At 31.4% G+C, this 23,292-nt stretch overlaps 1 protein-coding gene across 4 annotated transcripts in view; it reads right to left on the minus strand.

Annotated features, from left to right (window-relative positions):
* Window positions 1-23,292, minus strand: part of LOC145303528 (dnaJ homolog subfamily C member 13-like) — a 328,576-nt gene that overhangs the window by 36,652 nt on the left and 268,632 nt on the right. For all 4 annotated transcript variants that reach the window (XM_080144980.1, XM_080144981.1, XM_080144982.1 and 1 more), the window contains 4 exons: window positions 20,240-20,344; window positions 14,361-14,477; window positions 5,899-5,952; window positions 2,645-2,777 (listed from right to left, as the gene is read on the minus strand). In XM_080144980.1, the coding sequence (XP_080001106.1) occupies window positions 2,645-2,777; window positions 5,899-5,952; window positions 14,361-14,477; window positions 20,240-20,344 (409 nt within the window). The remainder of the gene's footprint in view (window positions 1-2,644; window positions 2,778-5,898; window positions 5,953-14,360; window positions 14,478-20,239; window positions 20,345-23,292) is intronic.

Consider the following 23,292-nt stretch of genomic DNA (forward strand, 5'->3'; position numbering starts at 1 on the left):
CGTGTGTAAGAGACATGCCTAAATTCTAAAGTTCACAAAAAAATATAGTGCACCCGTTCTTAGAATATATATAACAAAATTCATCATGATCTTTTCATTGGAATAGGAAAATCCATTCATATAGATATTAATTTACTTCAGTTCATGTTTATTCATTACATTTCTGTATTATTTTCCATAAATTATCTGTATACACTGCTTCAAACAAATAATATATATATATATATATATAAAATCGGCATTGCCCGGGTGTTTGGAGGTGTGTGTTGAGAAAAAAAAAGTGAACCAGTGGTAGTAGCAAGGCAGGCTCGAACCTGTACCGCGAAAAAGGAAAAGAATGTGAAAAAAACAGGACGTCTTTGCTGTTACGACCACCGCCAAACCGAAAGTGACGTAGGTTTAAATTAAGGCTATACATTCGAAAAAAGGGCATGACTTTCAAAAATATCAGCGAAAAAAGCAACCCTTCCCTGTAGAAAAGTGCCCAGTTAAGGTTGAAGAAATTAATGTTTTTAGCCAATTTTTTGGTATTTGTCGTCTGAAGGGTCGAGCTTCAAAACGATACTGATCTAATGAAAATCTGTTGCCTTTGTCGAAAGTTTTAGGCAGACATGCAAATATACATACATAGATTTCTATATTTCTAGCTCAAATTTTCGACCCAAACCGATTAAAAAGCTTGCCCTATCTCTGAATACCGTTTATGTAAAATTTCAAATGTTTAGACCAGAAATTGTCTGAGTAATTTGGTAGAGACCGCAGAAGTCAAATTCATTTTAATTTTGACCCCTATTATGACCCTTTACATTTATTGTTTGGGGCTCAAATCGAGTTATTAAGTTAGATCCATGTCCAAGGAACCTATATCTAAAATTTCAATTGTTTATACTCAAAATTGTCGGAGGAGTTTGGTAGAGTTCTCAAAGGTCAAATCGTTGAACTTTGACCCCTTAATAGCCAAATTTCTGGCCGAAAACGGATTACATAGATTTTCCCAAATCTCAGTACTCTGTATATCAAATTTCGAGTCTGTAGACTAAAAATTGACAGAGTTATTGCATAGGGAAATGTAGACACACAGGTATACACACACAGACATGTTCATTTTTATATATATATATATATATATATATATATATATATAGACATATATATATATATTACACACACACACACACACACACAGTAGAACCCCGGGATACGGTGGCTCTAGGGTACGGTTTTATCAGATAACAATGTGGAATACAATGTTTTTCCGACCCCTAGTTACGATATTTGCCCCACCTTACAGTGTTATTTATAATGTTATTTGATTACATATATGTGCATTATATACTGTACTGTTTTTTTTGCTACTAATTTTTAATGCCACATACTGGGGTTCTACTCTATATATATGTGTGTGTGTGTGTGTGTGTGTGTGTGTACACACACACGAGGTGGCATAAATAGGTTTCCAAACTTTTTTCGTATGGGCACTTTGATTGACAGTACACACATGGAACTGTAGTCCCCTTTGAAGTAATCTCCTCCAGCTGCAATGCACTTGTACCGTTCCAACAACTTCTAGAAGGCCCCATGGAAGTATTCTTGTGTGAGCGTGTCAATGACCCATTACAGCATCTTTCATCTCTTCAATTGTCTCATAAGGACAGCCTCTAAGATTTTTCTTAGGGAATAACTAAACGTCACAGGGACTGCGGGATCTGAACTGATCAGTTTGACCATCTCCCTGCTGTCATGACAATGTCTTTCTTTCTGATCTTCTCTAAACACCTTGAGGACAAACTTTGCGCAAATCTTCCACATTATCCGTTCTTTGCAAATAATTGTGTGTACAGTTCCCACACTGACATCAAACTGTGTACTTATTGTCTCTATACACACACAACGATCTTTATCCATGAAATTCTTTATTTGGCCAATCAACTCTGGTATTCTAACTTCCCACACCTCTCATCATCCCTCACAAACTCCCTGCCTTCCTTGAATCTCTTATGCCACTCAAAAACTAATACTCAATTCATGTAAGATGATCCAAAAGCTGTCTGAAGCATTCCATATGTTTCTGTGGAATTTTCTCCAAGTTTAAAACAGAATTTAATTGCATATTGTTCTTCTAAAGTGTCTTCATGTCCAGATTGTATTTTTGAAATTCACGAGCTGTAACAATCAGACTTTAGTAGGATGTATTCCAATTCCTACTCTAGCAGTTTATTTGAACCTTAAATCATAAAAATTGGTCAGTCATTTAAGATGGATAGCAATAATATACTGAATTTTCAAGAGCCTATGAGAATTTTGAATGCCTGTACAAAAGTCTGGAAACTTATTGAAGGCACCTTGTATGTACATCTATTTTATTTATATAATTAGTGATTAAATTCTGACAAATTGGATCTTTTATTAAAATGACTTTATTTTTTATAGTTTAGTACTCTTTATTGAGCTCATTGTATTTGAATAGTCAAGTTTTTGTAAAGGAATATTCACATAATAGTTTTTGGCCTAAAAAGTTGAAAACCATAATTTTGTAAGTAAAAGAAAAGAAAAAGAATGTCTATTAAATACAGTAAAATAAAAGAATAATAAAGAAAAAACCTTTTGTAAATAAAAAAAAAATAATGAAAATGTTGAGACTTACCGGGATTATTCTTAATAACATTCCGTAATGCTTCCAGTGACATTTCAACATTTTTTAATCGGTCACTTGTGCCAGCCGGTGAGGAACCAAAATTTCTATTTTGTTGCTGAAGGGCCATCAGTGAATATAAGTACTGCAGAGAAAAGAAACAAAATATACAAGAACTATTATTAGATGTACTCATAAAAATTTCGCATTAAATTACTATAATATAGATATGAACAAAGGTTATGGTGATAACATTGATATATGGATGCGGCTTCTAAATATAATATTTTATTCGTATGTATATATATATATATATATATATACACACACTAGAAGATGTACCTGGCATTGCCCGGTATTAAACATAACAAATTCCTTTAAGAAAAAATAAAATTAAGAAAAAAAAATTAAGAAAAAAAAAAAAAGAAAGGAAAGAAACTGAGACATATGCATGAGTATTGTTTTTTCTAAACAGTTCACTTCTTGTACGTTAAAAAAAACAAAAAAAAAAAACAAAACTCGAACTGAGATCAAAACCAAAACCTAAGACAGTGAGTCAAGTATGATAACCATTAGACCAGCTTACTACGATCTTTAAAAAGGGTTTTCCAACCTCATGAAACAGTTGACAAACATAAGTCTGATGACCTGCAAGTACTAATTATTCAATTTTAACCCCTTAGCAGTCCTGTTTTCCGAATGAAAACCACTTAAAGTTTTCCATATGTCTGAATACCAAATTTTAAGTCTGTAGATCAAAAATTTGTTGAGTATATAGGTTGAGAAGTGTCCTCACACACATACATTTTCACGTTTTTTTTTTGTTTTTTTTTAGAGGCAGTAAACTTTAAATTATAATAAATCACAGAAAAAATATTTTTATTACACAAATATGTGGTTTATTCCAAAGATTAAGTTTTGGTATTTGCAACCAATCGTTACAAAATCTGCAAATAAAGAAAACATTTGTCAAGTTAAAGTTTGCTGCCTCTAAAAAATGCAGCCTGTGTGTGTGTGTGTGTGTGTGTGTGTGTGTGTGTGTGTGTGTGTGTGTGTATGGTCACGAATAGGCTCCTATATGGTTGACTATTTTAAAAAACTGATTACATATAATGATAGATGTATCAAGCCACAGGAATGGGTATGTTTGATCTGGCAGAACGGTGGTTCATTAAAATTGTGGGGTCTGCGTTTGCGCCTGGTCCACAAAGTATGGAAATAAAAAATTTAAAAATTAAAAACAACATGTTTACAAGTGTTTTTGATATAGATGTACATAATACTTTGATAAGTATGTTTTAACTTAAATAGGGATGGTATAATAAAATTGTGGGGTCTGCGTTCGCGTCTGGCCTCCATAGAATGGAAATAGGCACAAACTTTAATAAAGACTTTTCATATCTATCTGCGTAAGTATACTTTGCTAATTATGTTTTAGTTTGAAGAAATATTGTATAATAAAATTATGGGGTATTCGTTCGCACCTGACCTCCATAGAATGGAAATATGTCACAAAGTTTAACAAGGTTTTTTAATATAGATCCACAGAATATTGTGATAAGTGTTTCAGTGTGAACAGGTATGGTATAATAAATTATGGGGTTTATCTATTTTATTTTTACTTTCATCGTATTTTGCTTTGGTTTTGATACCCCCAAATTCGAAGCTATCTCTTTACAACCCTTCCTTTTCATAACCTATCATACTTTCATAAATCAGAGTCCATTTTCTGAAGGCTGTTTTTGAACCCAGTCAACGACGGGTATTTTGCTAGTATATATATATATATATATATATATATATATATATATATATATAGTTTCAAAATATTATCTCAGTTCTTATTTAGAATTCAATCTAATTTAAAAATAAAAGTACAGAAAAATCTTTATGATGTACGCACCCATCACAGAACGAAGAGGTTATATTTCAAAAATCATATAAATTGATCAAGTAATTTTCTTTCTTTAAAGAAAATTAAAATTTATCAATTTTAATAATTATTTTTAAATAATAAGGACCATTATTTCTTCACAATCTAATTTGAACAACCAAATTTGAGGTTTTCAGTTTTAACTTGTTAAAGACTTTCTTCACACTCCTGGCACTCTAAAGCAGGGTTATTTTTTTAGAAGCTACTAACTACTAGGTTATTCAAGACATTTTCAATAGAAAGGGTCTACAATATGTAAACAAAAGAATAAACTAGTTTGTTAATACATAAAACAAACCTTAAAATATACTTCCTTAAAGTATATGCATCAAAATATTAACTCTCCACTTTCATTCTACTACTACTACTACTACTACTACTAACCATTTTCTTTTTCATATATATATATATAAATCAGTGTTTGTTTGTGTGTTATAGAAATCGCTATGTTGACAGAACATTTAAATAAGTTTCAATATGACACCAATGTAATTTTCCTTAGATTGTATCTGGGGTCACCAGGAACAGTTATCGTGTTAGGTTCATAAATAATGTAAATATATTAGAACATAAAAAAATGAAACTAATTTTTTAGACTTTTTTTAATTTCCAAAAAACAAATACCCTAGTTAAGAATGTTTAGCAAAGCGTTTAAACATTCAAAAAATTATTTTCATTGCTATTTTTAAGATTTAAAATAATTTGTTTTGATTTGTTAAAGTCGTTTATCATTTTACAACTGTCTGTGAGAACAATTATTTTTTTTAAGAAAAACTCTGATAAATTTTTTTTTTGCTTGACATCATAATACAATTTTGAATTTTTGAGTTGAGGTAGGCAGAAGGTCGGAGGTTGCATTGATCGAAACGTGCAGATAACACCCAGGATGAGAACAATTTACAAAAAAACAAGGTGATTTTAACACCTGACGAAGGTCCAAGTTTACATCGACTGAAACGTTGTGCAGATAACACTCAAGAACAAGTATCCTATTAATCCAAATATCTACAATACAAATCTTAATTTTTTCTTTCAAATATTGAAATTCATATTCAAAATTATTCAAATATTGAAATTCATATTCAAAATTATTCAAATATTGAAAGCTATGTCCCAAATTATTCAAATATTGAAAGCTATGTTCAAAATTATTCAAATATTGAAAACTATGTTCAAAATTATTTAAAACCAGCAATATATAAGTATGCCCATACAGGCAATGCCAGGTGAATACCACTAGTTGATTGTTAAAAACTCAACCATTTAACTAGTGTATCCATCAACTAAACTGTACAATAGTTAATGACAAAGGTGTAAAGTTGAGTTTCTTTACCTGAGCTTGAGATCCAAGGAAGTCTAACAGGTCGATGGTAAATCCTTTGGGATTCTAAAAAATAATACATAAAAAATTATTTCATTTTAACATTGTAAAGTCTAAAAAATAATACATAAAAAATTATTTCATTTTAACATTGTAAAGTCTAAAAAATAATACATAAAAAATTATTTCATTTTAACATTGTAAAGTCTAAAAAATAATACATAAAAAATTATTTCATTTTAACATTGTAAAGTCTAAAAAATAATACATAAAAAATTATTTCATTTTAACATTGTAAAGTCTAAAAAATAATACATAAAAAATTATTTCATTTTAACATTGTAAAGTCTAAAAAATAATACATAAAAAATTATTTCATTTTAACATTGTAAAGTCTAAAAAATACATAAAAAATTATTTCATTTTAACATTGTAAAGTCTAAAGAGGTGACGATTTTAGATTTAAATCAAATGTAAAATGCAAAATTATACAGATTTACTAAAATTAGATTTTTCCTGTACGTTTCAGAGAAATCCAATATTATTTTATATTAGATTCCACTTTTGTACATTTTATTTTGAATACTAAAAATGGACAGTGTATCTGGGGGTGATGAACATAAAGAAAGAGTAGCAGGCAAATGAGGTACCCATTTTCTCTTTGAAAGGTAGTTCCAGATAGTCCAATAAATTTGACAAAATGTGGGAAATATGAAAATATGGAAAGATGATGATGAAAAATTTCTGGCAACATCTATAGTTAGATTGAGGATCAACTTATGTGAAGGTTTTGATTAAAAATCAATAATAGTCAAAGTGGCCGAAGAAAACCAACTTTATTATAAAGATATTGAAATCTCAGCAGTAGGTTTCAATCTTATCATACAAGGAACGTTCCCATTTTTTTTTTTATTGCACCCGAATGGATCAGAAGAGGTTGCAAATTGCATTGTTATGATGATTTCCCTCATGTACTCAGGACTTGAAAGTTTAAAAGGATAGTATCATGGTGAACAAAGATACCACACGGACCTCCGAAAGAGGAGGTAATGCCTGAGAGAATGATATCATGACAACTGAACACTACTACATCTACCAAAAAAGACTTAATACCTGATGATGTCATCACAACAGAAAAGAAGATCTACAAAGTTATCTTGTTAAAGTTTTAAAGTTACACCCAAATAGCATTTAAGCTAATTAATTAAACTCTGCTTCTGAATATGTTCATTTTCTATTGCTGTACCATGTTATTGGCATTATACTTTGCTACAATTTATTTCAGAAAATTTATTTCATCCTACCAAGATAACTAATATAGAAACAGTTGCAAGTAATAGACTAAAAAACAAAATCATAAATCACCAAGAAAGATAACTCATTTTTATTGAATGTAACTAGCTGTACTCGGCCAGCGTTGCTGTGGCTCAGTTTGTTAACATGGAACACATTCCTCAAGAAAAATTGCATTTTGTATTGTTTATTTACTTTTAATATTTTCTGCAATTTTGTTTCCTCAAAAAAAAAAAAAAAAAAAAAAAAGATTCCTTTTTACCATAAATTGTTAGAGGAAAGGTTTTTTTGTTTTTTTTTCAGGAAAACTTGCACTTATTTTTTTTTTTAAAGAAAATTGGCAGTAAACGTTTCTTTTTGCAAACAGAATTTTTATTATAAAAAGAAAAGATGAATGATTTATATGAACACTGTAAATAGTTAGGTGAAAGTAGAGAAAAGTTTTTGGTTTTTCAAGAGAATGTACAAATTATTTTTTTGTCACCAGATGTTAAGAAAATAAACAGAAAAAATACTCTCATCATTAATTAATTTTGCAAAAAAATAAATAAAATGTTGATTTAGTGTTTCAACATTTAAACAATGTTCGGCTGAATCCGGTGATTGCCGGTCGAACCCTAACCATAAATGGAATCAGGGGGTGGTGTCAAATTCTGCATGAGTACCATTCTTATTTTTGCAGCAGGCTATAAGTGATTGCCAACTAACAAATGCAACCAAAATGCGAAAAATTCAACAATAAAATAATTTTAATAAGTGCTCAGCTTCTAATAAAAATTCAAGTAAATCAATCCCCCTTATTTGTTCGGTTGTTGTAAAAATGGAAGGGAAACTTAAATTTCGCTCCGTTTTAATTTTCTATTTATTTTAAATTGTGCCCCCCCCCCCCACGAATATAATCCAAAGAATAACGGTGCTTCTACACTTTATTGCCGAAATTGGAAACTCCATTTTATTTAACGCACCTTCTGTGCAAATCTTGGTTAGACTATGGCCGAAGCATGAAATAAAAAAAAATGTAAACTGTAGAACGATTGCCGTTAAAAAATAAATAACCCAGTTCTCCGTTAAAAAGAAAAATACAATCATTTAAATTAATTTGTTGCTTTAATTCAAAATAATGTTTCCAATTATTTATTTGTTCGAGAAAAAAAAAAAAAAAAAAAATGTTGCTTTCATTACCAAATTGTTTTATCAAAATTAATAATATTTAATTATAAATAATATTTAGGTTTGGCAATAAATTCCTAAATTCCTGTCACACTAAGTAATTTAGGTGACTGAAATAGAAATTTAAAGATTAAGGACAAAACTGAATTTCCCCAAAGGAAAAAATAAGTGTTTGTACACGTGTTAGAAAAAAAAAAAAAAGTTATGGCCGAAGCATGAAATAAATAACAGAAAATATTAACTGGAGAATGATTGCAGTTAAAATAAAAAATAAAAAAATAAAAGAAACAACCCACTTCCCCGTTATAAAAAGGAAAAAGCAATCATTTCAATTGATTTGTTGTTGACCTTTCCAAGTTAACAATAAAAAAAATTTTTTTTTTAAATTTATAAAAATTCAACGTTGCTTTAATGACGAAATTGTATTAAAATTATAAGTTTTTTTAACGCAAATTTTTCGCTAAATGTTCGTCCAATTATATTTTGATAAATTATTATATGATAAATGTTTTGGTTTTGTTTCAGTATTCAAATGGCGCTCGCCCAGTTTAAACCCTGATGAATATGTCATGTGATTTTCTGTTTGTAATAATCCAAAATGTTCCATAGAAAACAGGCCCGTTCTCATTAATTAAATGGAAAAATTTCCAAATAAACGGGTCTTGGAATAGACACCCCAAACCTCCCCATGTTAAGAACGGCTTTCTGAATGGACAACCCGTAACCGTGTCAGCATACCTGGAATCCTATAGAAGTTGACATGTGGAATGTGAACGATGATTTTGCCGTAATGTAATAATGTACCGGTGTATCATTCTATACAGAAATTCCTAAGCTCCTTTCATACTAAGTAATTTAGGTGACTGAAATAGGAATTTGAAGATTAAGGACAAAACTTAATTTCCCCAAGGGAAGAAAGTGTTTGTACACGGGAGGAAAAAAAAGTTACGAGAAATCTTTTTCACGCCGAGCTAACCAATTCAGTAAAATGTTGAAGTTAAATGAACCCAATGTAAAAATGCATTTGGAGATAAATATTAGTTTTCTGTGTATAATTCAAAGATAATTATTACAGTAAAGTCCTAAGATATTGAAGTGAATATTACAAAAAAGGAAACACCTTGTTTGTGATAAAAACAGCATCAGTATCAAAATTTATATTGCTTTGAGTTATATCATAACATTGTTTACAATCACAATGAAATCGGAAAAATGGGAACATGAAAGAAATGAAATGAAAGCATACGAAACGCAGTAAACCGAAACTGAGGTTTTCAGAGATGCATCTAGAAATGCATTGTTTACATTTTTAAATGTAGTAGTTTTCGATCCGAGTGGGTAAATATTTTAAAGCATTGGTAAATTGATTTGTTACTAATCGAGACTGATTTGTTCGTAATCGCTTTACGTGAAAATTTGACAGTTTACATTTTGTAATGTGATAAACAGAAAATAAATATTTAACTCTGTAATCGGAAAAACGGAAACAGAAAAAGAAAATATCGAACGAAACGAAACTAAAGGAAAAGGAAATGATATATTATATGTTAATGGAAATAAAAAGAAAAGAAAAGGAATCACCAAGAAAAGGAGAGAATGTTTTTTTTTTCCTAGTGTAATAATGTTTCGAAATAAATTGTAAATAAGCAATGTATAATTAGGTGTGGTGCATTTCCTGCAGTAGGAAGCATTTCAGGTTTTGTATGCAACTGCAAAACCTGAAATTGGTGTGCGTTCGTATTAGTCCCTCGTGAACGATGAAGCAGCAGTGTAAATAGGGAGCAGGGGAAGGAGGAATTAAATGGAGAGAAAAGGTTTTACAACTTCCATTAATTGTTACAGGTTTTGGCAGTGAACTCTCACCAGAAAATATATAGGAATGTATGATTATCGAGCAAGTGTAGAGGTAATAGGCCTATAGCACACCTCAGATAATGTGCTGCAGTTTGTGCATATTACATTTACAGGAAATGTTTTCAGTTTTAATCTTATTAAGGTCAAACTTAGAGGGGAAAATGACTTCATAGATAGAGAAGATAAGAGTTACCTACCTTAGAACTAATATTTTATTTCTTTTCTAGGTTAGAGTCAGCTAACGTATTTACTAATTTCTGGCTGGCTGCTACCAGAAGAGGTGACAAGGCAAATCAGTTCCTTCACTTTTTTCTATCACGCCTATATCTCCTCTACGCATGGATTCTTTTTTTAATACGTTTTTCTGATTGTTTTTGTTTTTTTTTATTTAATAATCATTGAAAAATTTTGTTTGGTCTTATGTAAATTATTGAAATTATTTTTAAGAATTATTATTTCATTCATATACTTTCATAAAGATATTTATTATATAAAATTCAAATAATCTTTTTAAAATTAAAAATGGTATATTTAAACATTTCTTATAAAATTTCATATAAAATAAAAACTTCTATATTTTAATTGTGTTATTAAAAGTGTAAATAAATACTAATTATGTTACTTTTTATCTGTATAATTTTGCTTATTTTTATGTATACTTTTCAATAATGTCCTTTTCTCAGATTTTATTTCAATTAGCAATACAATGAAAAAATTGAAATAGCTTAAAATATTTCAATATTGGTACCTATAGAAAGAGCTTGATGAGCTTAGAATTTTTTCAAATTTTTAAAATCTGATTAAAATTAAGGAAGTTATGACTATTTTTGTGCCTCACACGTTTGGATATTTTTCCCTATTTAAGACCGTATGCGTTTTGTCACTTTTTTTTCACTACTTTTTCAGTAAAACTCATATCTTTGTTAAAACACAAGATTAAGCAATGAAATTTACCATATAAGTGTATTTTTGTGTTAGTTATTAGAATATGCTACTGAAAATCTTAAAAAATTAATGGTTTCCAATATGCAGTAAATGCACATAAATATGCTGCAATTCCTTAAAAATGCCATGTATTCATAAAAAGAAAAGAAGTTAAACAACTCAAAGCTGAATTGTAATACATTATATATACAAATAACTGAAATCGAAATCTAGGACTGTTTAAAAATGAATATATTGCAATATTTCTTTGGTATTATTGTAGATTAATACCTTCTGTTAACCCCCCACCCTATCTGACAACCTCTCCAAAATATGTGATTTTACCTTTGTAGGCAATTACGTGTGAATACCATAAAAAATTTTAATGAAAGATAAACAAGTATTATTTTAGAATTTAATGTAAAATGATTCCTTATTTTGAGCCATTCTAGCGTTTTAGGGCAGTTAACCATTTTTTTTTCTATCGGAGATAAATCCTGTGCACCTTTTTTTTCTAAAGATGATTATGTGTGGTTTTAAGAGGGTCTTTGTGCAATTATGAGAGGGTGGGGGGTTGCCACTCTGACTTTAGGTTAATGATAAAGCTAAGGAAAATTATGAGTGAACATCCTGAAGACTTGATAGAAACAAAACAAAAACAATTTTAGAATTTAGAGTGGGGGTTAGTTTCACATAAATTTAATGTAAAATAATTCACCATTTCGAGACCATTGTAACGTTTTAGGACAGTTGACTAATTTATTTTTATGGGTGATAAATGGTACACTTTTCTTTAAGAAAGGATTATTTTTTTAGACACTTATATGTAGCTTACAAAGGAATTTTGTTTGGGGAGGAGCTTGCCACTTAGACTTAGCATTATTGTTAGGGCTAAAGAAGGTTTTAAGAGGAGGAGGCTTGCCACTCGTACCTAGGGTTAAAAGTATGATTAAGTTTTTTTGTTTTGTTTTTTTAAGGCGTTTGACCCCCATATTTACGGTTAGTGGACCATAATTATTGGCCTTTTGAAAATTTTATGCCTTAGATTTTGGACATCAAATTACTTTTAAATATGAAATTTATTTTTGTTTGTCAGAATTCTTAAGGGGTGTGAAACTTAAGGATTACGACAAATAGACAAAAATAAATTCCATTACAAACAAGTGACGTCACTAACAGAAAACGTGACGTTTGGAAAACTTATTAAGTATTTTTGCCCACTTCTTTAAATATCAAAAAAACATTTTTCGCTAAAGTTAACAAATCATTCATAAATTTTACATAAATTTACTTTTTATTTTCAACTACATTTCTTGTCCGAGTGACACATTATTTCGTTAAACTTTCCAGTTTAAGATGTTTTTTTTTAATTTATTTCTCTACCTGGACTTCGGGCCAAGATCAGTGTAGTATACTGATGCTACACTTTGCCTTTTCTGTCCTCTGTCAGTGAAGGAGAAATCCTTCATGATGGAGACAATTTTTATGTTTTTCTCTCCAGATTGACCCTTTTTGGGAAGCTGGATTTTCCTTGCATTAAAAACTGACCTTGTGTCTAACTGTCCTCGTGGGAAGGCAAGTAAATAGGAACTTAACTAGAAACTGGGCACCTCCTACAAATATTTTGTATTTTTTTTTATATATATATAACTGGGTAGATTAGTGTCCATTCGATTATAATCCGCTGAAAAAAAGACGAAAAAAATATATTGGGAGTGTGTGTGTGTGTGATGGGAGGGGGGGGGTACTGCTCGCACACGTGAAGCAAAATAATATTTCACATTTTTTAATTTTTTTTTTTTAAACAAAACACTTTAATTCACTGTTAAAAACTAAGGTAATGGATAAAAGTGCACACCTTACATATTTGTTTTTCAATTATATTTTTAAAATTTGACCAAAAGTAACGCCGGATTGCTTTAAAATTATATATTCTGATAACTGAGTTCTAGTTAAGCTAATTATGTTCTTATAATATGAGCTCAAATTAAATATGTAAGAAAAATTTTTTTATATTCATATTTTCATTTTTTTAAATTTTTAATTTGTTCTGGAATAAAAAACAAAAAGTTTGTTTACAGTAAAGTAATATCAGCGATGTTTAAGCTGCTGCTGCTTCCACAGATCGTTTTTAGATACTTTTTAAAAATAGAGCGATTATTTTCCAGGTATCATGATTTTAAATTGCTCCGTACCACAAGATGAAGCCAGTTACATTTTTATTTTTAACAGATAAATGTAATAAAAAGATTGATTTATTTAACAGTGGGTGTCAGAAGAAATTTTTGTTCAAAATTTTCAAAACTCGTCATATTGAAGTTTTCTTTTTAACACAACAAAAATATGAACTATCAAAAGAATTTCGGACAACCGAATCTATTAAAAGTAATATCTCTTCTAGTTAATTTCCAAATTTTATGACAAAATTCTTAAGAGAAACGCGGTAGGGCCATTTACAAATCAGGGGTGGGGTGGGGGGGTCGTTACAAAATCTTACTGAAAACGCTGTTTTATGTTGTTAACATTTTTATCACTTTATTTGCTTAAAACTCTTAAAATATATAATGTACATTATTATTTATCAATTTATTTGAAAGTATATTCATTTTTGAGGACTTAAGATGCTTTGGTTTTTAAAATATGACGATTTTAGCAGAACTCCTTTAAAATCCGTAATTATCCAAAGCATTTTTATCGTACGTGTGTATTGCTATTTCAATAAATACTGAAAAATAATAAAAGTGAAGGAACTGATTTGCCTTGTCACCGTTTCCGGTAGCAGCCACGCTGGAAGTTAGCTAATATGTTAGCTGACTATAACCCTTTTTTTAATATAAAAATTACAGAGTAAAATGACTTTTGCTGCATCCTAGGTAACTCCAAGTAGGTACAGCTATTTACCAATAGTTTTTTTATAGTTACTTTATAAAAACAAACTTTGAATGTTCCGTGCTGCAATGATTTACTTTGAATCCATGATTCATCTGGAAAATCACTTTATGAAAGGTTTTTATCGAAAATAGTTATCCTCTAAATATTGTTAGTGCTAATAACATTGTCACGATTGCCCATTTTCATAAGCTAAAACATTTTGGTCTTCCATAAAGGTTTAAATCAGCTTTTTATTGTTAACAAATAAAAAAAAAAAAAAAAAAATTATTTTTAATCATGAATATAACAAACAAAAAAAGTTGGTTTGGTTTCAATTTAAATTTTAAATTAAAAAATCTTACCTCTAACACAAATGTGGGTTGTTCATTGTAAACGCGTACAAATATTTCTCCCACGACAAGTTCTTTGGTGTGAACATCAAATTGAAAACTAGCACCATAATCTGGATCACAATCTCCCTGAAGGAACAAAAAATGAGAAAAATTAAAAAATATGATTGATTGGTTTTACGGCATATCAACCTATGTGGTCATTTAATGACGGAGTCTTTTTTCTAATATACATTAATAATTATAAGTTTTATGTATGTATCTGCTGTTCAGTGCCTATATTTGCATAGTTAGATAAGGTATTTTTTTTTTTAATTTTATTTTATTGAGTAACCCTATTATCTTCAGATATTTGATGAGGATGGTTGGGTCTACATGAGTGAATATGTCCTTTACAGTTTTTCATTATATAGATTCAGTCAGTTTGTTTTCAAATCTTCGCATTTTGTTAATATGTGATTTACTGTGTATGGTTCCTGGCAGGGTATGCAAAGTGGGGCTTCTTTTTTGAGTAGGTAGGAGTGTGTTATACAGGTATTATCTATTGGGAGTCTTGTTATTATAACTTCCTTTTCTAATATATTTGTTACTGGTTTGTTTTAGATCTGCATGAGGGATCTTATCTTTGGTTGGGGTCAATGTTAATGCTGCTTTTGCTGCTTTGTCAGCTCTATCGTTACCCTTTATGTTGATATGACTGGGTATCCAACAGAAAAGGACGTTTTTATCATTAGAAATATCGTCAATTCTATTTAGGGTTTTGGTGATTATTGGGTTAGTTTCCTGTTTTCCAGTGTTTCGAATACTGATTTGGCATCTGAACAGATAATGAATTCTTTATCTTTGGAGAATTCTATAAGATCAAGTGCCATATCAATGGCCGATAATTCAGCACTGTAGATGGATGCTTTTTCTGGTAATCTTTTTATTAGGATTGTTTTATTGTGTATGGCTGCACATCCACTGTTGTCTCCATCTTTTGAACCGTCTGTATAAATTGTTGAGTGTTTGGAATATTTATCTTTAATTATTTGGAATTTTTCTTGATATATAATTAGATCGGTTTTTGTTTTAGGATACACAATTAGGTCTGATAATATTTTTGGTTGTTTTGTCAGCCAGGGGGGATATTTAAGTTTTACAGATGTGTGTATTGTTGCAATGTCTATTTGGGCTTTATTTATGGATTCTTCCATACGTAGGCTAAATGGTTTTATAGAATTTTCTTTTCTATCAAAGACGTTTTTGTATTGGGGGTGGAAAACACATTTATAGGCAGGATTAGTTGGACATGAAGCCAATTTTGTATAATATTGTAGTCTTAGTTTTTCTCTTCTAAGTGACAATGAGGGTTCATCTGTTTCTACATATAAGCTTTCCACTAGGGAGGTGGGGAAGGCTCCTGGAGCCAATCTTAGTCCTTGGTGATGTATTGTGTCTAATTCCTTTACGTAGGACTTTCTTGCGGATCCATAGATATAGGATCCATAATCCAACTTGGATCTGACAAGAGATCTGTATAATTTAATTATTGAGTCTTTTTCTGCACCCCAGTCTGTATGAGCTACTACTTTTAAGAGTTGGATGGCTTTGTTTCATTTTTGTTTTAGGTATTTAATATGAGGAATGAAAGTTAGCTTTTTATCAAATATGATGCCCAAATATTTATATTGATCAACTAAGGTATAATTTCATTGTCCAGTTTCAATATTGGGTCATGGTGCATTTTCCGGATTTGGCAGAAATGGATGGCTTTTGTTTTTTCATTTGAAAATTTAAACCCATTTTTTGTTGTCCATTCATTTATTTTGTTTCCACACAGTTGTAAATGGCGTTCTATTCTAGTAATATATTTTGATCTATAACAGATCAGGAAATCATCTACATAGAGGGCATATGCTGTTCCTACATTTATATTTTTAACGATGTTATTTATTTTAATGCTAAAGAGTGACAGGATGCTTCCTTGTGGTACCCCTGTTTCTTGTTTTTTTTTACTGATGGATAGGGTATTGCCTAAATTTTGAAGGAGGAGTTTTTTGCAAAAGCTTCAGCAATACAATCTACCATTTCTTTCTTGCTAGTAATTTTTTGGTTATTATAGATCAGGTGTTTAGTAGGGCTACTGTTACTTTTCCCTGAGATTTTTCGGATCATGTCCCAGACCATTTTACTTTTTGTATTTATTTTTCATACATAGTTTTTCCATGATGTTCGCTTTGATTCTTTAATGGTTTTGCGAGCTTTAGCTCTACTGTCTTTATATTTATCGAGATTTTCTTTAGTTGGTTCTTTTTTTAATTTCCTTAGTATGGCCTGACGAGTTCTAATGGCTACTTTGCATTTTTCATGAAACTGCTTTTTCTGTAATAATTTAAAATAAAAATGAATGACAGAACTTTCATCCCAAGGATACAAAAAAGAGATACTCAATCGGTTGAGTTTCTGCCATCGCATCCTAATTCCCAGTTTAAGAGAAACATTGGATAGGGAACAGTTATGTGGTTTTATCTCAGCAACTGATTGACCCTTGCCACCACCTTCTAGCACTTATTTGGTTTGCCTGTGTTTGTAGTAAGATATTGTATTATCTTTAAGCTTCATTTTTTTTTTTTATTTAACATTTGCCAGTGTAAGTGTTAGGGCTTGGCATGACTAGCCGATTGATCAGATCGAGCCTCTCAAACCTCCCGTTTAGTCGAGGTAAAGGCCGAAGTGGTGTGTTGCAGGGCCACAACTATTTTTTTCCTAGTCATGGACTGCTCAACCACTAGGATCCCGACCCAAGACATTATGGGTTGCTATCTACGGCCAACAGGTAGCCCCATTGAGAGACTTCTACTCTCTACAGGGGGGCAGTCGGCATATTCCGACGCCCCGCCGACGGGGTTGAAATCTGGTTTAGTTCTTCAAATAAACATTCTTGGATTTTAGTTTGGTTGTTTTTATTATTTCCTTTCTTAATAATAAGGCTTGGTTTGATGTTCTTGGTGGATTGTTGTTTTCATTCTCGGCCTTGCAGAAAATAATTGAGTTTTGCAAAGGAAAAAGGTTGTTGTATTATTGGCTGGACTGTTTTAATTTAGGAAGCCAGTAAGGAAGTGGAGGGAGAAGGCTGTTGTTTTTGTTTTTTTTAGAACATATTTAAGTTTTACAAAAGAGAACAGAAAACAAAAACAGAAATTCAATGTAGGTGCATTTCGCCTCAGGAAGCCAATGGACATCCTGATCTGGTAACACCAGTAAAAAATAATAAAAACAAAAAATAATGAAATAATAAAAATAATAAATAAAAAATAAAATTTAAAGAATAAATAAGACAAAGAAAAAGAATTTTCAAACTGGATAACATGAAGTACTAGTAAGATCTGATGGGGATAAGAAGAGTAAGTACATTTTAAAAAATTCTTCTTGTATTACAGTTTACTTTGACTATTTTACAGCATATTCACCTTTAGTGTTAGTTTATACCAAATATATATATATATATATATATATATATATATATATTAAAGTCGGCCTTTGATCGTCAAGACGAGTTAGAAATTATCAGAAAGCCTTCCAGAGATCTATTTGTTTTAAGTGGATCTTGCATTGTAGAAAATATGTTCTTTACACCAGACAAGCAATAAATGACCAAGGACAAAATAAGTGCGAAATGACAAGACCCACCAGACAGCAAATTTGAATTTATGTTCATATCCATTTTTTAAATTATTTTGATATTCATTTCTGTCTATTCAATTTAAATGGCAAAGACCAATTGTTATAAACTATTTCTCATCCTTAAATTCACATTTCAAGAAAAGTATACTAAAAAGAATGGCATCGGCAGATTTTTTTCCTTTTGCAAAAGAACACGTGGACAGACATTTTGAGGAAAATAGCATTAATTTGTTTATGACCTAACTCAGATTGTTCACGAACCTATCCATGTGCTCGACACTGAGAGTCAGTATGCAAGTCTCCCAGACCTTTTTCTCACAACTTGCTCTGAGTTATGTTCATCCTCCATTCTATCTCCACTCGGTTGTCTCAGTTAAGATAAAAACAAAATGTAATAAGTCCTCTGATGTACCTCTCCATCGTACAGTATATCAATACTCTATGGCTGACGGGGATAGCTTCCATACAGTTATATCAGATGTACCTGAGATTCCATGTTTAAAAAGAATGTGCCCAGACCTGAGAGAATGGCTTATTGTAAGTATAGACCACTTCATATCCTCCAAAAAGTTCCAGCAAAAACTTAACAGCCAGTCGTGGTTCTCCAGAATGTGCTGCTGCCATTACACACAGAAATCACTTTTTCCATTGCTTCCAATGTAACAGATGTACTGAGACTAAAGCTGCCTTCAGGACTGCCAGCAACCACTGTAAATGAGTAATAATGAATGTGAGAGAGTTGTATGCTTAGTCCATCAAGTCCAAAGTAACTGAGCAGCAGCTTGGTTCCCACCAGTTTTAGCAAATAACAAACAGGGTCCTGAACAGAAGTATGTGCTCTCTATCCCAACCACTATCAATGAACCTGAGGTAATCTCGTCAGCATCAGACAAAGCTAAACTCTTTGCAGCTAATTCTATCCTATGTGATCAAGCCCATCAACCCCCTCTGGTATTTCCTTTTGTGTCTGAAAACACTATGCGGCATACAAATATCTGTGTGTGATGTTGCCAAGCTATTAAAAAACCTTGATTCCAGTAAAGACACTGGCCCTGACAGCATTGTCTTAAGGAGAATTGCTTCCCAACACCCTGGAAAACCCTCATAAGTATGCCCCTATTTAAAAATTCAGGTGATCGGTCATCTCCCTCTCAATACAGATCAATCAGTCTCCTATGCGTCATTAGTAAATTGCTGGAATCTGTGCTAAATAGAGAAGTAGTCAACCATCTCAGCAAAAATAACCTCCTCAGTGACATGCAATATGGTTTCCATTCTGCTAAATCTACAGCAGATGTGCTCACAGTTATATCTCATAGGATTAGCGAATCTCTCAACGAAGGCTTCCTTTCTAAAGCAATTGCTCAACAAATCAAAGGCCTTTGATAGGGTATGACAAAGGTCTACTCCACAAGATCTCCAGATTAAATCATTTCTCTCTTGATAGGTTCATAAGAGTAGTAGTTGATGGGCAGAAATCAGAAGCTCACAGTATTAATGCTGGAGTCCCTCAGGGGTCCATCCTGGGCCGAACTTCCTTCCTGATCTACATCAATAATCTCCCAAATCACATCCTAAGATCATTTGTAGACATTTATGCTGACAGCACTACCATCTATGGCAACACTTCAAAGGCCGTAAACGACTAAGTTCTCCTCTGATCTTGAGCATGTGGTACAATGGGGGAAGAGGTGGCTGGTTAATTTTAATGCATCTAAAACCAAGCTGCTTCTTTACATCAACACACTGATCTCCATCTGACATCAATTGAAATGAATGGCTCTCATCTTAGGGAGGCTCAATGTTTTGATAAGTTCTGGGTCTGACCTTCACTTCTGATCTGAAATGGTGCGCATCCATCAAATCCGTTGCCAAGGCTGCTGGAAAAATGGTAGGATCCTTCTACTGCTCCAGTAGATATCTCACTGCTGATGCAGTTCTCTACCTGTATAAGAGCCAAGTACGTCAAATGTTGGAGAACTGTTGCCAAATCTGAGCTAGAAGCACCTTATCCTGCTTTGACCTCTTTCCCACAGAAGAGACGTTGCGAGCATGTCTGCTTTATCATTATTTTCACGGCAAGTTTCCAAATTTCCACTACAAACGATTACTACGATATTGTCCCATTGACTACCAGACACTCATTAACCCTTATCCTAGAGTGATCTCCGGACCTGGATGAGTGGTGATTCCTTTGTAAAAAAAAAAAAATACTTGATACAAACCTTTTTATGCTGTTGATCTGTGAGATATTCAACAAGTTGTGATCGTGCTGCATTATTCCATATAAGATATGGGTTTTCTGTGTTGCTGTTTAACAGCTTCAGCAGCTGAAGAACAATGAGAAAAGATACATTATTCAGGGGTCAAAGAAAAAAATACTTTTATAACAGAAAAAAATAAAGCTTTAACTTATTCATTCATTCATTCAACTGGTGCCCTGCCTGATGCAGGCATTGACAGCTATGAGCCTCTATCTATCTCTCTTCCTTGAAGCATTCATGAATTCATTGTTGGTCATCATTTTTGATGTTGTCTAGATGTCAACGCATATTTCTCGCTATAGTCATCTGCTTCTTCTACCCATGACATTTCCTAACTTTCTGTAGACATGTCCCATGAACCACATTTGTCTTTTTCGTATTGTTCTTATTAGAGATCTTTCTGTATTTGCCATTTCTACTACCTCTTGATTTTTTTTTTTTCTGTCCAGAATATCTTCAAAATTCTCTTCAGGAATCAAGTTTCAGTTGTCTCATCTCTTCCTTGTGCGTGTTGTTGATGATTGTCTAGCACTCATAACCATATAAAAGAACAGACCATACATACGTTCTGAGTATTCTGAATTTGGTGTGTATTTTAATGTTTCTGTTGGTCATGATGGTAATGATTGATTGCATATACAATAAGAAAAAAAAAAAGACAAAACAAAAAACAAACAAACACAAGATTCCGAAAACAGAACCTAAGAAATTAGTAAAGAAAGTATTATATAGACACCTAGATGGATGTTATTTTCACAATGGTACAGCCGATGTGATTTTCAACCTTCTTCAGGTGCAACTTGCTAAACTCTGGAATCTGTGCCAAATTTCAGAAGGAACCCTTTATTTAATCTATATAACAACCCCTAACACAACAGATAAAGAGCTAAGTAATAATCATTTTAAATTAGTCTTCTTGAGGTTGAAGGTTCAATCCTCAGTACAAGCAATACTAAGAATACTGCTTTTTCTGTAATAATTTAAAATAAAAATGAATGACAAAATAGCTTGTACACCAACGAACTAGAAATTTATTGAAAACTATGCATAAATATTATATTTTAATTCATAAAGAAACTGAAACATGGGCATACGAGTATTATGTTTTTTCTAAACAGTTCAATTCTTGCAAGTAAAAAAAATGCTCGAGCATATGCTGTTCTCCTCCATGAGTGAAAAGTTTACCTTAACCATGACTAATTTTTGTGCAAAACTTAAAAAGAAAATCCAAGGTGTAGTTATTGAGAAAAATGCAAACAAACAAATAGATGAATGATTTGGAGGCAATTTTACCCCTACAATGCCCCATAGGCAACCAGAGTTATCCCGAGAAAATCCGTTCTGGCAAAAATTTACTTTCACCATGACTAATGTTTGTGCAAAATTTCAACAAAATCTAAGGCATGGTTATTGAAAAAAGTGCAATCAAACGAACGGACAAATGGGAGTGAATTATTAGGTTCAATTCTTCCTTTGTCTGGTAGACAAAAAAATACTCAAGCTGAGATCGAAACGAAAACCTAAAGACAGTGAGTCAAGTACAATAACCATTGGGTCAGCGTGAGATGATCTTTAAAAAGTGTTTTCAAACATACTTATTTATAACATAAGGAATCTGCCACGTGAACGATTCACGCATGCACATTTGTAAAACAGTTGACAAACTGATAAAAACCAGATGACTCCCACATTCCAATTTTGACCCCTTTGCAGCACTTTTTCCCAGATGAAAACTGATGAAAACGTTTTCCACATGTCTGAATATCCTAAATCAAAAATGCATTGAGTATATAGGTTAAGTGTCCTCACACACACATTCTAACTTTTAGAGATATAAAGTAGAAAAAAAAAGATTGACAATGCATAGTTGTGCATATGTCATTCAAAAAAGAAAAAAGTCGCAGATTATTACTCAGTTTAAATTACAATAACATTTATATATTTTTGAAGAATAAATTGTTCTGTACATATTTTTTTATAAAGTTCATTTGAAAGTTCTTTATTGGCAGATGATTATTTTTTTTCAAGGAATCTTGTTTTTTGCTGGAAATATTTCAAGACTGAAGACAAAAATTCAATGAAACAGTTCATTCTTTTTTTATGGAAATCTTGCACGACTGAGGACAAATTCAAAGAAAACAGTTCTTAATTGAAAAAATTACTTGGAGTCTTGCGAAAATCTGAGTTTCATGCATTTCTTCTCTATTCTTATTTATTCTCAAATAACAAAATATTATTTGATACGCTGAAAATAATAAATATTTATACCCTAACCTAAATCTAATAATATATTATTTTCCTTAAAATAATCTCTCCTTTTCTTTTTTTAGTAAAGACAAGAATTTTTGGGTTGCAGATGGTAAATTAAATATGTAAAGACACATATATATTTATCTTTTTCTTTTTATTCATTTATCGTTTGGATAAACAAATATAAATTTCAATGACACTTTTTAAAAACTGATTAAAATACAAACATTTGGATCATTCTCCAATATTTCAACAAATTTAGAATACCTTTGAATTCCATATTTTTTTTCTAAATATAATCTTTGTTAAATAATGATTTGTACATTCTTTTCCCTCTGAATAAATATCCATTATTTGGGTTTTATCCAAATATAACTTTAAATAATGACTTTCCATCACAAATTTTTTTCTGATTCTTGGATCTTTCCAAGAAATAACTGAAGTGTTGTTGACATTACAAAATTAAACAATGACTCTCTGTCAACATATCTTTTTATAATTCTCAGATCTCTTCTAAGAAAATAAAATTTCTATTCAACTTCACAAAAAATTATCTACAGCCCAAAATTTTCTACCTTATCGTTTTTCGTAATTTTTGGATATGTTCATTACTACAACATGACCATTAAGTAGATATGATTGGTTTTAGTTGAAATTCAATATTTCGATTTTTGAATTTTGCTATTATTGTAACAGAGCACATATGGCCGTGTGTGACAATATCAGCAGCAGCTGAAGGATAGCTGGCTAGCAACAATATCAGC

This window comes from Euprymna scolopes, chromosome 19 (assembly GCF_053919585.1).
Source record: "Euprymna scolopes isolate OS-2025 chromosome 19, ASM5391958v1, whole genome shotgun sequence".
In the NCBI taxonomy this organism is placed as follows: domain Eukaryota; kingdom Metazoa; phylum Mollusca; class Cephalopoda; order Sepiida; family Sepiolidae; genus Euprymna; species Euprymna scolopes.